Source organism: Mesocricetus auratus, unplaced genomic scaffold (assembly GCF_017639785.1).
Source record: "Mesocricetus auratus isolate SY011 unplaced genomic scaffold, BCM_Maur_2.0 Super-Scaffold_100015, whole genome shotgun sequence".
Classification (NCBI taxonomy): Eukaryota; Metazoa; Chordata; class Mammalia; order Rodentia; family Cricetidae; genus Mesocricetus; species Mesocricetus auratus.
The window spans coordinates 32,480,592-32,494,544 of NW_024429198.1; the positions used below are offsets into that span (position 1 = coordinate 32,480,592).

Genomic DNA, 13,953 nt, shown 5'->3' on the forward strand with positions numbered 1-13,953 from the left:
TTCAAGATCCTGTTTATCCATTTGTGTAGGTAGAGGGGATCTCTGGTTATTTAGCACTCAAAATGAATTACTGAAAGAGTGTCTGTTTTCCAGAATAGAATAGTCAGAGTATTGAAATATATAAATATCTGATGTGTGGAATCCTACATAACAAATGTAAGATGCCTTGCATTTCTATAATGGATTTTGAAGAGAATGTCACTACTAACATTATTAATTTTATTTAAGAAATAAAAATTTCATAGTCAGTTGTTACTAATTATTAAATGTCATTACAAAACCTCTAAATATTTACCCAAGCTTCATGGAAATGATACTTCCTTAAAAGAAATTCTACAAATTCATTTCAATTATTCCTAGTATTCATTAGATGCAATCTTTATAGTTTGAAGTTTTTTATTTATTTGTTTTTAATTTTTTGGCTAAAAATTGACTTAAAAATGACATATGACTGTCTTTTTCTAGGGAGGTGCAGAACATAATATTCCAGTTGTCATTTCCAAAATCTCCAAGGAGCAAAGAGGTAATGTGCTTAGCTAACCCTGTAGTGGTCAGTCCTCTGCAATCCCATGCTCGTTGCCTGGTGTGGAAGTGGCTCCCCTGGATTCCAAACCTCATAGAGTGAGAAGTCAAATCTGGCTCTTCAGGTTCCTTCAGTCCTCCAACAGGGCAGAAGGGGAAAATGATTGATTCGCATAGTCCAAATGACCATATAAGAATTGACCATATATGAAATGACACAATTAAGACGTAACTGAACTGTTGGTTAAAGGTAGAAAAGTCAAGACACATTTAATGAACAAATCCACATGCGATTTTTTTTTCAATTTTGTTCACTTCCTGTGAGGCTTCCTCTAAAAGCTATCATAAATAGAGAAATCAAGTGTTTATTGACAGTTATCAAGAAAACAACAAAGTAATTCCCCAAAAGCATAGATCACACAGATTGAAAGTCCAAATCTCAGATATTTTCATGGAGATATTATATTGTAAGTGCATAAAGAAAATTGGTCATCCATTAAGAAAAGTGATCAAATTTTAATGGAAATTAATATATATGTACATAATATGAATACATCACACACATATATATTAGTCATATATGTATATATTAGCATGCCTTGATCACATTCATCCTCATTCTTCCAAATTTTCCTAGATCTAGTTACACTTTGAGAAGTCAACCATGCTAAAGTGGAAAGCCTCACATCCAAAGATATTTGGGCAGCCCAAATTGTCATTTTTGAAAAAGGAAAAAAGTTACAAAGTTGGGAGGAGACTTCCCATGTTTTAAGAACTGTAAGGTTATAAACTGCTAGAACTAAAAAGAAATGTCTGCATATTTCAGCAATTGAAAAAGCTAATCATATTAATATTTCAAGTTTACATTCTGTGTGGCCTCTATAAAATACTAACCATATAAAAGACTTATAGCTTGTTTATAGTTTTATCCTTAATTAAGACAAAAACTTGATTTATTTGACAAATGCCAAGGTGTATCCAATTTTTCTTATTCACAGCGGAGCTGTCAGGACTGCTTTTCATTGGAGATGCAATTCTACAGGTATACATCCCATTATTGTCTTTGTAGATGCAAACAAAAGCCAATTTCCAATACACTACGTGAAACTAAAGACTTTCTTTCATTGCAGATAAATGGAATTAATGTGAGGAAATACAGACATGAAGAAGTGGTGAGTTTACTTTTTTCTAATACTACCATTTCTCAGATTCAAATTAATTATGAAGGTACAAAATTATGTAGCATATTACCAATCTTTAAATGCCTTTCAACCAGTTTTTACTCTTAAAAATACACTTATAGGTACTGTCATGATGAAATGTATTTCAAATTGAAATATATATGTAATTTTTTCAAATGCTTGAAGGTCTATGAGAAAATATTTGATTTCTGTAAATTTTTAAACAGCATTGGGACAATTGGCTGTGTGTGTGTGTGTGTGTGTGTGTGTGTGTGTGTGTGTTTGTAGAGAAGGATGTACAAAGGAGAAGGAAGTGATAAAGGGACAAGGAGAGGATTTACCCAAATTTTCATTATGGCAGTTTCTTGCATGATTTTACATGTGTGGTGGAGCATATACAAACATTCTAATTTAATACAGCTGGGATATAGAAGCTGAGTTTCAGCAACCATTATAAATAGTTAAACAGTAGATGTCTTCTAATCCACACTTTCATAGATAGTTAGACCTTAAGGGTATGAATCCTCTAAATGAACTTTGGGCTTGAATATTTTATTGGGCATTTCACGTTACTCCTGTTTAACTAAACATGTCCATACCTTCCTGACCTTTCTCCTCTCAATGTCTTCTTGTAAAAAGAAGTTGCAATCTCAGAGTTGTTGCTTTTAATTTCCTATCCACCTATATCTCTCAGTCTATTTAACTTTCCTTATGAAGTAAGATTGCTAACAACCATATCACAACTTACTGTAATAGAAACTCCAGGGAATCCAAAGCATTTAGACTGCGAATAAAACTTTGCTTGAATGCACATACCTACTGAATGACAGCTTTTTTGTATATAATTGAAAATATAATAATAAATATCTTTTAAAAGAAAATATAAATCAAATGGGGGTCATATGTGTAATTTTCACTCTCAAGTGTAACTCGGAAGAAGTAAAACATATGAATCCTTGAGATTTTAAGAACTTTATCATGGACCTTAGCTACCCAAGAGGTTTCTGGAACTCCTACCTAACTTTGGGGTTTACTCGTACTTTTACTATTGTTTTCTGGAATTCTAGGCTCGGAAATAATTTTGTATGCCTCATGTATTGAAGACGATTTATACATAATTCTGACCCCAATTTTCACAATCATATATATATGAGAATAAAAAGGAAGCAAAGCCCAAATGGTCTATAAGAAATCCATGTATAGATGGAAAGCCATATAAAGACTGGAATGCTGACAGTTTTAATCAATACTGATTTTTATGGCATTTCTTAGACCATCTCCTAGTTCTTTTTTTAAAAATGACATCTGGGATGCCACAGTACATTTTGGGGAAATGTGTTAGAGATATGGCCATTGAGTTTCTGAACCATCCCAGCCAGGATCACACCTTGCAGTTCTCTTTTGGATAGAATAGAGTATAAACAAAAAACTTTTCTTACCCAATCAAAATTAGTTATTAAAACATAAATCCAGGGACTTTTAAAATACACTTTTAAGAACTCCGTGCAAATTTGCAAGTAATAAAATGCTTTAATATCTTTTCTTTCCTAAAAGAAATTAATGAATATGACATATAATATTTTAATTTAAAGGTTAACATATAATGAGAGATGGCATTGAGCAAGAGTTGCTAGACATTTTATATGAAAGCAGTCATTATTGAGTGGGGACTGTCATGGAACCTGTATGCAAAGCCAGAATCCAGCAACAATTCCAAGGACTATCTCAGAGGGTTTGAGATATTGGGCTTGTTAAAAGGCAGAGTTGAAAGAGATACTGAGTTGGAGAATATGGAACAGAATTCAATCCCCGAGGCACAGGCAAGGAACTGAGGGACTTGTGTACATTTGCATCTAGAACACACATTCTGCCTTTGTGTCTGACATTTCTGTCCTCTCAGAAAATCAGCCAAGATTGCTTTACCTTTTTGTTTTTTTTATTAAGTGATAACATTAGAAGACTTTCATTGAGCAAAACTAATCTCAGAGAAATAACCAACAAACAGTGTGTTATTAGACTTTCCAATGCATTTTGATTTCCCACTGAGAACATGACTCAGCTGTCAATTTTTTATTCAGAGCCTCGCTCTTCAAATACTCCAATGATCATTCATATTTGAAGAAAAGTATCCACATGTTAGGCAGGTCTGAAGCAGATAGAGAAAAAAATAGACCAGAGTCCCCAAAGTGGGGTAAAGACCCAAATTAAGCAAGCTGATTGAAAAAAGTTGAAGGTGAGCAACATTAAGCAGTATTTATAACAGAACAATAAAATTAAAGAAGAGGATGCATGAAGTAAATAAGTAAATAAAGGATACATTATCAATGGGCTTGGAGTATACGTTTTCAAATACAAGCCATGAAACATCAAATAAACTGAATCAAATTGTGTATGTGCCACAGTTTCTTTGGATATACATTGTGATATGGCTATACTTTCTTTTTCCATTCACCAAAAGAAGAAAATATCTTTTGTATTTAATAGTAGATGTTCTTGCATGTCTTATGTTAATTGTGCTGACTTCCTATTTATTTTTAAAAGTTTGTGCGTGGTGTCTACAATTCAGACTTATAATACAGAGTATGGCCTTATCTCAATTTTCCTCATACTGTCCTCTGAAGCTTAATGATTGTGATTCTCATGACATGTTTTGACTATTTTGTTGTTGTTGGCCATGAATATTCAATATATAAAAGAGTTGTATTTATATAAGTTGTGAGGGTCTAAGAAAAGTGATTTGAATTGCAAAATTTAAAACTGTATAGGTTTAAGGAAGAGATATAAAGTATGTAGAAAAGAAGAAATGTTTCAGATTACTTACATTCCCACTTTGCTATTGTTACCTTAAGTTCTCAAAAGTTAAAACTTTTAACATGATAACCAATGGAGTTCTTATAAGCTATTAACCTTGCTTTCATAAAGCACTGACTGCTGTCATTAGAGTCACAAGCTCAAAATTTTGGGTTTACTCTGGTGTAGACGTAAATGTGCTTCTCATTGTGCTGAAATGAAAATATCTCTCTTCTCTCTCTCTCTCTCTCTCTCTCTCTCTCTCTCTCATTTCCATCCAATCATTTATGATGAGAGACAAGCGATTGATTACTAATAGCAGTTATTAGGAAATGAATAATGAAGTAACAGTAAAAAGTTACGTTGAAACTTGCTTTGTGAATTTATTTTTTTTTTTCAGTGTGATGTCTGCCAGCAAAGAAAACTGTCTTTGTCTTTCTTTTTAGGCAGACAGCCTAGCAGCTCTACAAAAAAAACCTGATGTCTGCTTTTTACATATGAAATGAAATAAACAGAGAGTTTCAGCCATGAGTGAGAATCTGTGTGTTTCTCATAAAGCTACAGTTAGCCATTAACATTACCACAGATCTCAGCAGGATAAATTTGAGCAAAAAGTATAATCCCAATGTCCTTTGTATCAATTAAAATGATAAAGACTTACTTGTTCCCTGGTTGGTTACCCTAGGTTCCTAAATGTTCCTCCATAGTAATCTTGATTTTTTTGGGGGGGGGGGGGGAGGGAGGCAGAGGTTGTTGGTCTTCTGGCTGTCAGATAAGACAGCATTAAGTCCTCAGCTATGAAACTCAGAAGTTTTAATTTTCCTGTAGAATATGAACTTTAAAAAACTGGCCTACATTGCTTAGGCAGAGAAGAGCAGTCAACACAACAATGTTCACAATTTTGGCAAGCCCGTGGTATGGTAATAACTTGCTTGTACAAATAAATCCTGTCTGGAGGTCAGAGAAAGGAGCTTGTCACTAGCTAACAATAGAGGTCTGGAAGTCTGTACAGACAGACAGGAAGTGAGGTAGCTGAGTGTCAATAGCATATAAGCAGGGAGAAACAAGAACTTACTCTCTTGTTTGCTGAGATGCTAAGGAGGGAAGGTATGGCTGTGGCTTCCTCTTTCTTCTCCTTGATCTCTCAGCATTTTCCTCTATATCTGATTCTGGGTTTTTATTAATTAGACTAATTAAGAACTCCATTTACACTCTGGTGTTGGGCAAGTCATGGAGCAGTTCTTTGCCCAATGGTTAGCATTAACACTATCCAGGTAGAGTTGTCTGCGCCCCATTTTCTTCTTTGGTGACAATTGGGTAGCTGTTAGGCATCATAATTTCTATAATGTAACTTTGTTCACTAACTACATAAACTGTCAAATTCAGCATATTTCTGGAGAGTTTATGGACCATTATCTATGACGTATATGTGATTTTATACTTCACTTCTCGTTACTTCTGTTAGGCTTAACCTTAAAAACATATAGAGAAGTCTTTTTAATAAAACATGTCCCCATAAAATAAATTACGCTTGTACTTACCATGACTACAAGCATAGTTCTGAACACACTGAAGAATTTGATAATTTATAAAGTGAGTATTAACTACATTTACAAGCCTTAAATATCTTTAACAGTTTACAAATTGGTAGCTTTTATAAGATTAGGATTTTACAGTTTTATCCTGGTTAAGTTTGAGCTTTAAACTTGAGTTGATACTTCAACTGAAGATCCTTTAACACCAAAATAAAGTTTTAAACCATAAATAGTACAAATTCTAAACCATAAATACAGTCCATATGAAGAATGGGTACTTTACTTTCCTGATCCTTTTATAGGGCACCATTATGTAATATCACAGTTTGTTGTATGACACCGTTTATTTATTTATTCTAATACCTAATTGGATAATATTTGAATATAGAGTGTACATATGTATCTTCAATAAGTAACTGTTAACCTAAGTAGAACTTGGGAATTAAAAAAATATCTTATTCAAACATACATTGTTCCTTATTTAACATTTTCTAGAAGCCTGATATTGAACACAATTAGCAAAGACAGAAATGTGACATATACTTCTCAAACTCAGTTTCTGTTAACCTTATTATACTTTAATAACCTTACAAATTTATCGTCATATAAAAATCAATCCTAGGCTCCAAAATATTTTCAAGACATGCTGTTGCCTCCTTAGTCTAGGGAGATACAATGATAGGCTCGATAGGGCTAATAAAATATTTAGATGATCCCCTAGTGGGTTTATAACATGTGGTCATCACAATCAAGATGATGGTTAAGTTAAATAATAGGTGATATCCTTTAAGCTTTGTAAAGATCACTGGTATCCACATGAATACTTCTATAATGATGAAATCTTCAGTCAAAATAAAATCAAGTCACATAGATTCTATTTAAAACCATCCATTTTCCTAAATAAGAGTTGAATATAGTTATATACATAGTGTGCTGCAATGCATATATTTTTCTGAATAATATTTGAATCACATACAGTAGGCTGTATCAAATTAATAGTATCTATGTGTAATTCTTAAACTACAAATATTTTGTTTTAAGTTTTATTTTATAACTTTACATTTTAATTTTTTATAAGTTTTGGTTATACATTTTATAGGGTTTTAACCTTACCCAATGAACTTATACAATCCTGAATTAGTTCATAGGATAGTCCTAGGAGATTTTTTCTGAGAGCAGAGAGCAAAGAAAGCACTGATAAGAAAGATGTTTGAGAGTGGAAAATAGAAAAAACTTAAAGGTAAGAAACTTTTGGAATCATTTGATTGTGCAGCGATAAAAAATGTTACTTCTATGAGAATTTTTAAAACAAGTATGCCATTTTTGGTCATTGAGCTGTACTGAAGCCTGCTGTTTGCAGTAAAACAGCAAGGCTCTAATGAGATCTCTAAGTCTGAGGAAGAAACTGAGGCCAAGAAGGAGAAATGGATGAACAACAACCTGCCAGAGGGGATGTAAGATTCCAATAAGGTCCAAGAGGTACCTGAGAGACAGATAAGAACATGGTCACGATCAGTAATAAGGAAGCTGTGGAATTTCTGCTCCTATGGGGAGGCAAGGTAGTTCTAAGAAGAAGCTTAGACAAAAGGTTGGGAGCAAGATCATCAGTGATCTATTGACAAGAATTTCAATACATGGTGTTCCCCCAGCATACTGAGAGTCTTATCAGAAATAAATGGTCCAAATGATGTGGCAGAGGCATACCTTTTCAATGATGAGGGTCCAGAAGTGCAAGAGAAGCGTCATGATACACAGGTATGGCTTTTGTAGTAACATAGATAAAGGAGGCAGCTACAGTAGGTGAAAGATGGGTAACGCTGAAGAGGCTGACTGAGAAGCCTTTCAGGAAGATAGACAGTTCCAATAGAAGGAAAGTGTTAATTGTGTTAGCAAAGAGATGCCCAGTTATCAGTAGAATTCATTTGTTCAAGCATTCAAAGTGAAAAAAAGGGTTTTAGTCTTAGGAAGGTTGAAAACACTGGCTTACAGATTTAGTCCATCATCAAGGGACACCAGAGCAAGAACTAAAGACAGGAACCTCAAGGCAGACACTTAAAAAGAGGCCTTGTAGGAGTGCTGCTTAGTGGCTTACTCTTCAGACCTTACTTAACCTGCTTTCTTACACAATAAATGACTACATGTCCAGGAATGATTTTGTCCACAGTGGTCCCATATCAATCATTTACCAATAAAATGACCTATACACATTCCAACAGACCAATCTTCTGAAGGCAATTCTGCAACTGTGGTTCTTTCTTTTCAGGTATGCCTAGTTTGTGTTAAATTAGCATAAACTAACTACAATTCACTCCTTGCTACAGGACACACACAAATATTAGACTATAAACTTTTATGTTTATCCCTAAGATGTCATATTAATATCACAATATAATATAGTATTACTTTAAACATCTCATGGTCTTTAAAAATTCAAACAAGTTAATAGTTTCTTTTGTTCATTAGTATAGCATAGCAATTTAAAAATGGCAGAACACATCCATTAACTTATAAAAGAATAATTTTATTAATAAAAATTGAACCATAGATCAAGTGAATTTAATAGACATTTACAATGTTTTCAGTACAGTTAGCTGTGAAATAAACATTTATATAAGAACCATATTGGAGTCTGCTGATATCCCTGGGCTATTCCCACCAGCATTCAAAAGAGAGGTGAGCTTGGGGCATTGTCTCAGGCTCAATGACTGCTTGACTACTCTGTGATCTCCTGGCCTGGGGACTACAGGCAGGTCGACTTGCCCCCATTAGACCAAGCAACGGTAAATCTGCTGATATTGCTGGGATATTCCTCCCTCGCTCAGGGGAAAGGTGAGCTTGGGCCCCTGTCTCATACCTGACTTCTTCTTGTCCACTGTGGTATCTCCTGGCCTGGGGAATTTAGGCAGGGCAACTTGCCCATGGTGGACCAAGCAACTGTAAGTCTGCTGACATTGCTGTGTTAGTCCTGTTCCCACCCAACAGGAGAGGGAGTGCCTCAGACACATCTGAACCAACTGTGAGACCCACCAGAGTATTGGTCCTGCTTGCACCCACTGGAAGAGAACCTTGGACCCATACCCACCAGGAGAGGAAGAGACCTCACCTGCAAACACTGGAAAAAGGGATGGCAAGACAACAATATAAGAACACATTCAACAACAGAAAAATGAGTATGATGCCACCAGAGTATAGGGACTCTACACCAGCAAGACCTGAACATCTGAACACAGCAGAAGCAGAAGAGAATGACCTTAAAATAACTTCATGAAGATGAGAGAGACCCTAAAAGAGGAAATGAGAAAATCCCTTAAAGAAATGGAAGAAAAGGTAAATCAAAAATTGCAAAGAATTCTAACAGTGCAAGGTTTGAAAGCTGAAATAGAAACAAAACAAAACAAAACCCCACAGTCTGAGGGAATGCTGGAATTAGAAAAGATGGGTAAACAATCAGGAAGTACAGATGCAAACACAACCAACAGAATAAAAGAGATGGAAGATAGAATCTCAGGTGTTGGAGATACACTAGGAGAAATGGATTCATTGACCAAAGAAATTATTAACTCCAACAAATCCCTAACACAAAATATCCAGGAAATATGGGACACCGTGAAAAGGCCAAACCTAAGAATAATAGGTATAGAAGAAGGTGGAGAAACCCAACTCTTAAGGTGCATAAAACATATCCAACAAAATCACAGAAGAAAACTTTTCCAAAATAAAGAAAGACATGCCAATGGAAGTACAAGAAGTTTACAGAAATCCAAATAGTGTGGACCACAAAATGTCCTCTCCCATATAATAATCAAAACATCTAACATAGACAATAAAGAAAGAATACGAAGAACAGCAAAGGAAAAAGAGCAAGTAACATATAAAGGCAGACCTATAAGAATTAAACCCAACTTCTCTCAATTGAAACTCTGGGAGCCAGAAGAAGGTCCTAGACAGATATTCTAAAATCACTAAGATATCTCAGAAGACAGTCCAGAATACTACACCCAGCAAAGCTTTCAATCACTATAGATGGAGAAAACAAGATATTCCATGACCAGATTTAAAAAATACATATCCATTAACCCAGCGCTACAGAAAGTTCCGGAAGAAAAGCTCCAACCCAAGGAAACTAACTACATTCTCAAATAGACAATAGATAATCCTTCTTTACCAAAAGCCAAAAGAAAAAGTGGGGTAAACCCACACACAATACCAACAACAACAGCAAATCCAAAATAAATAAGAATTAAGATTCAATGGTCCTTAATTTCTCTCAATATTAATGGTTTTAACTTGCCTATAAAAAGATACAGGCTAACAGAGTTGATATGAAGACAGAATCCATCCTTCTGCTGCATACAATAAACACACCTCAAATACAAAGACAGACATTACCTCACAGCAAAGGGTTGGAATAAGATTTTCCAATTAAATGAACCCAAGAAACAAGCTGGTGTAGCTGTCCTAATATCTAACAAATGAGACTTCAAACCAAAATCAGTCAAAAGAGGTGAAAAAGTTCATTTCATATTTATCACAGGAAAAATCCATCAGGAAGTTTCAGTTCTGAATATCTATGTCCCAAATACAAAGGGACCCATGCTCATAAAATAAACATTACTAAAACTCAAATCACACGTAAGACCTCACACAGTTATAGTGGGAGACTTCAATACACAACTCTTTTATATATTTTATTTTTTATTTTTAAATTTAAATTAGAAACAAGGTTGTTTCACATGTCAATTCCAGATCCCTCTCCCTTTCCCTCCCCTCCTCCCACCCCCTCCCACCCCCCCCACTATTCCCTCATTTCCCCAGGGAAGGTGAGGCCCTCCATGGGGGTGTCCATAGTCTGTCATTTCATCCAGGGCAGGGCCTAGACCCTCCCCCAAGAGTCCAGGGTGACAGTGCATCTCTCATTGTTGGATGGGAGCCCAAAGTCCATGTGTATACAAGGGATAAATACTGATATACTACCCAAGGCCCAATAGATTTCCTAGGTCTCATCATTGATACACACATTCAGGGGATCTTGATCAGTCCCATGCTGGATTCCCAGGCATCAGTCTGGAATTAAGAGCTAACACTCGTCAGGCCAGCTGTTTCTGGGTGTTAAACCAGCCCAGTCTTAACCCCTTTGGTCATCAGTCCTCCCTCTCTGTCACTGGATTTCTTGAGTTCAGTTCAGTGCTTAACCGTGGGAGTCTGCCTCTGCTTCCAATAGCCATTGGATGAAGGTTCTGTTTCCTAGACTCTCTGGCCATGGAATTGTAGGCTGGCACTCCCCAGATCTATGTGTAAAATCCATATATGAGAGAGTACATGCCATATTTCTCTTTTTGTGACTGGGTTACCTCACTCAGGATGGTTTCTTCTAGTGCCATCCCTTTGCCTGCAAATCTCAGGATTCCATTGTTTTTTTTCTGCTGAATAGTATTCCATTGTGTAAATGTACCACATTTTTGCTATCTACTCTTCAGTTGAGGGGCATCTAGGTTGCTTCCAAGTTCTGGCTATTACAAATAATGCTGCTATGAACATAGTGGATCAGACATCCTTGTTGTATGAATGGGCATCTTTTGGATATATGCCTAAGAGTGGAGTTGCTGGGTGTGGTAGGTTTATTCCCATTTTTCTGAGGAATCCCCATACTGATTTCCAAAGTGGTTGTATGAGTTGGCACTCCCACCAGCAGTGGAGGACTGTTCCCATTTCACCACGACCTCTCCAGCATAAAATGTCATTGGTGTTTTTGATTTTAGCCATTCTGACAGGAGTAAGATGGTATCTCAGAGTTGTTTTGATTTGCATTTCCTGGATGGCTAAGGATGTTGAGCACTTTCTTAAGTACCTCTTAGCCACTTTAGACTCCTCTATTGAGAATTCTCTATGTAGTTCTGTAGCCCACTTTTTAATTGGATCCTTTGGTGTTTTGGAGACTTGCTTCTTGACTTCTTTGTAAATTTTGGAGATCAGTCCTCTACCAGATGTGAGGTTAGTGAATATCTTTTCCCATTCTGTGTGCTGCCTTTTTGTCTTGCTGTGTCCTTTGCCTTACAGAAGTTTCTCAGTTTCAGGAGGTCCCATGTATTATTTGTTGACCTCAGTGTCTATGCTACTGATGTTATGTTCAGGAAGCAGTCTCCTGTACCAATTCGTTCAATAGTAGTACCCACTTTCTCTCCTAAGAGGTTCAGTGTGGCTGGATTTATGTTGAGGTCTTTGATCCATTTGGATTAAGTTTTGCGCACGGCGATAGACATGGATCAATCACATTCTTCTACATGCCAGCCTCCAATTATGCCAGCACCATTTGTTAAAGATGCTTTCTTTTTTCCATTGTATATTTTTAGCTTCTTTGTCGAAGATCAAATTTTCATACATGTATGGGTTAATATCAGGGTCAACACCCCACTCTTACCACCAGACAGAAACTTAACAAAAAACAAAGGAACTAACAGAAGTTATGACCTATTTGGTTTAACAGACATCTATAGAATATTCCATTCAAACATTAAAGAATATACCTTCTTAGCACCACATGGAATCTTCTCTAAAATTGACCACATACTCGGCAACATAGAAAACCTCAACAGTTACAATAAGGTGGAATAACACCCTGCAATTTATCAGACCACCATGCTTTAAAGTTAGAATTCAACAACAACACAAATTGCAGAAACCCTACAAACTCATGGAAATTGAACAATATACAACTGCAACATTTCTGGGTCAAGGAAGAAATAAGGAAAGCAATTAAAGACTTCTTATGTTCTGGATCCTTTTCTGGTACGATAAGACCACATGGAAATACTTAGATTAATGTAAATGGGTTAATACATAAAAGAGAGCTAGCTAGTAAGAAGTCCTAACCATTGGTCAACAGTTTAGTAATTAATATACGTCTCTTTGTGTTCATTTGGGGCTGAGGTGGTGGGATCTGGTGGGACAAGAAACTCCACCATCATTTGAGACACAATAAAGGTGGTTCTAAGAGCACAGTTTGTAACTGTTCATGCTTTCATTAATCAATCACAGCTCTCAAAGTAATAATCTAATGGTACCCTTCAATATATTAGAAAATAAGAGAAAACACAGAAAAAATAACAAAGAACACAGCAAAAATTAGTGCCATGTAATCTATAGGAATACAAACAATAAAATGGAGTTTGTCCTTAGAAAGGTAAATATAATTGCAAACTATTAGGCAAAATTAGGTGAGAAAGAATGGTAGAGGAAAAATACATTTCTGTGATGAACACCCATATAAGAACTATTGAAGTACTTTTGAACTGAATGCATTCTTTTGGCCAAATTGAACTTCTTGCAGATGTATTAACTACTGATTATATTGTTGTAACAAAATACCTGACAAAAGTGATTTAAGGAAACTAATTAAGACTTACAGTTCCAGGATTTATGTTCCTTGTGGAAAGGGAGGAAATGTGGCTGTTCCCATTGAATCCACCCATTGTCAATAGGCAGAGAACAAATGCTAATTCTTATTCTCTTTTTATTCAGTGCTAGATATTAGATTGTGGAATGGATCTGTGTACATTTAAGTTCGGTCTTGCCTTTTAATCTAACTAATATAGATAACCCCTCACACACATGCCCAGAGATTCAACTCCTTCATGATTCTAAATAACATCAAGTTCTTAATGAAGTTAACATAGTTTTTCAACACTTTTTCAACTTGATATTTAACACACAGTAACCTCTCGGGTACTCTGACACTGAAATATCTGCAATCAATAATTCTCTGGAATGATGGCACAAGACTCTGCGACACCTAAGAGTAACTTACGTTTTATGGCTAAAAAACCAGCATGATATGGATGATGCAGTCAAGCCCTAACACTAACTCAGGATGGAGCCCAGTTCCTTGGATCTAAGTTTAATTACTTTCTCACTGAGGAAATGCTTCC

General features: G+C 35.8%; 1 protein-coding gene across 10 annotated transcripts in view; it reads left to right on the forward strand.

The window, feature by feature from the left end:
• The window catches only part of Sntg1 (syntrophin gamma 1), a 533,425-nt gene that overhangs the window by 310,240 nt on the left and 209,232 nt on the right, over positions 1–13,953 (forward strand). For all 10 annotated transcript variants that reach the window (XM_040757759.1, XM_040757755.1, XM_013124464.3 and 7 more), the window contains 3 exons: positions 466–523; positions 1,521–1,564; positions 1,653–1,694. In XM_040757759.1, the coding sequence (XP_040613693.1) occupies positions 466–523; positions 1,521–1,564; positions 1,653–1,694 (144 nt within the window). The remainder of the gene's footprint in view (positions 1–465; positions 524–1,520; positions 1,565–1,652; positions 1,695–13,953) is intronic.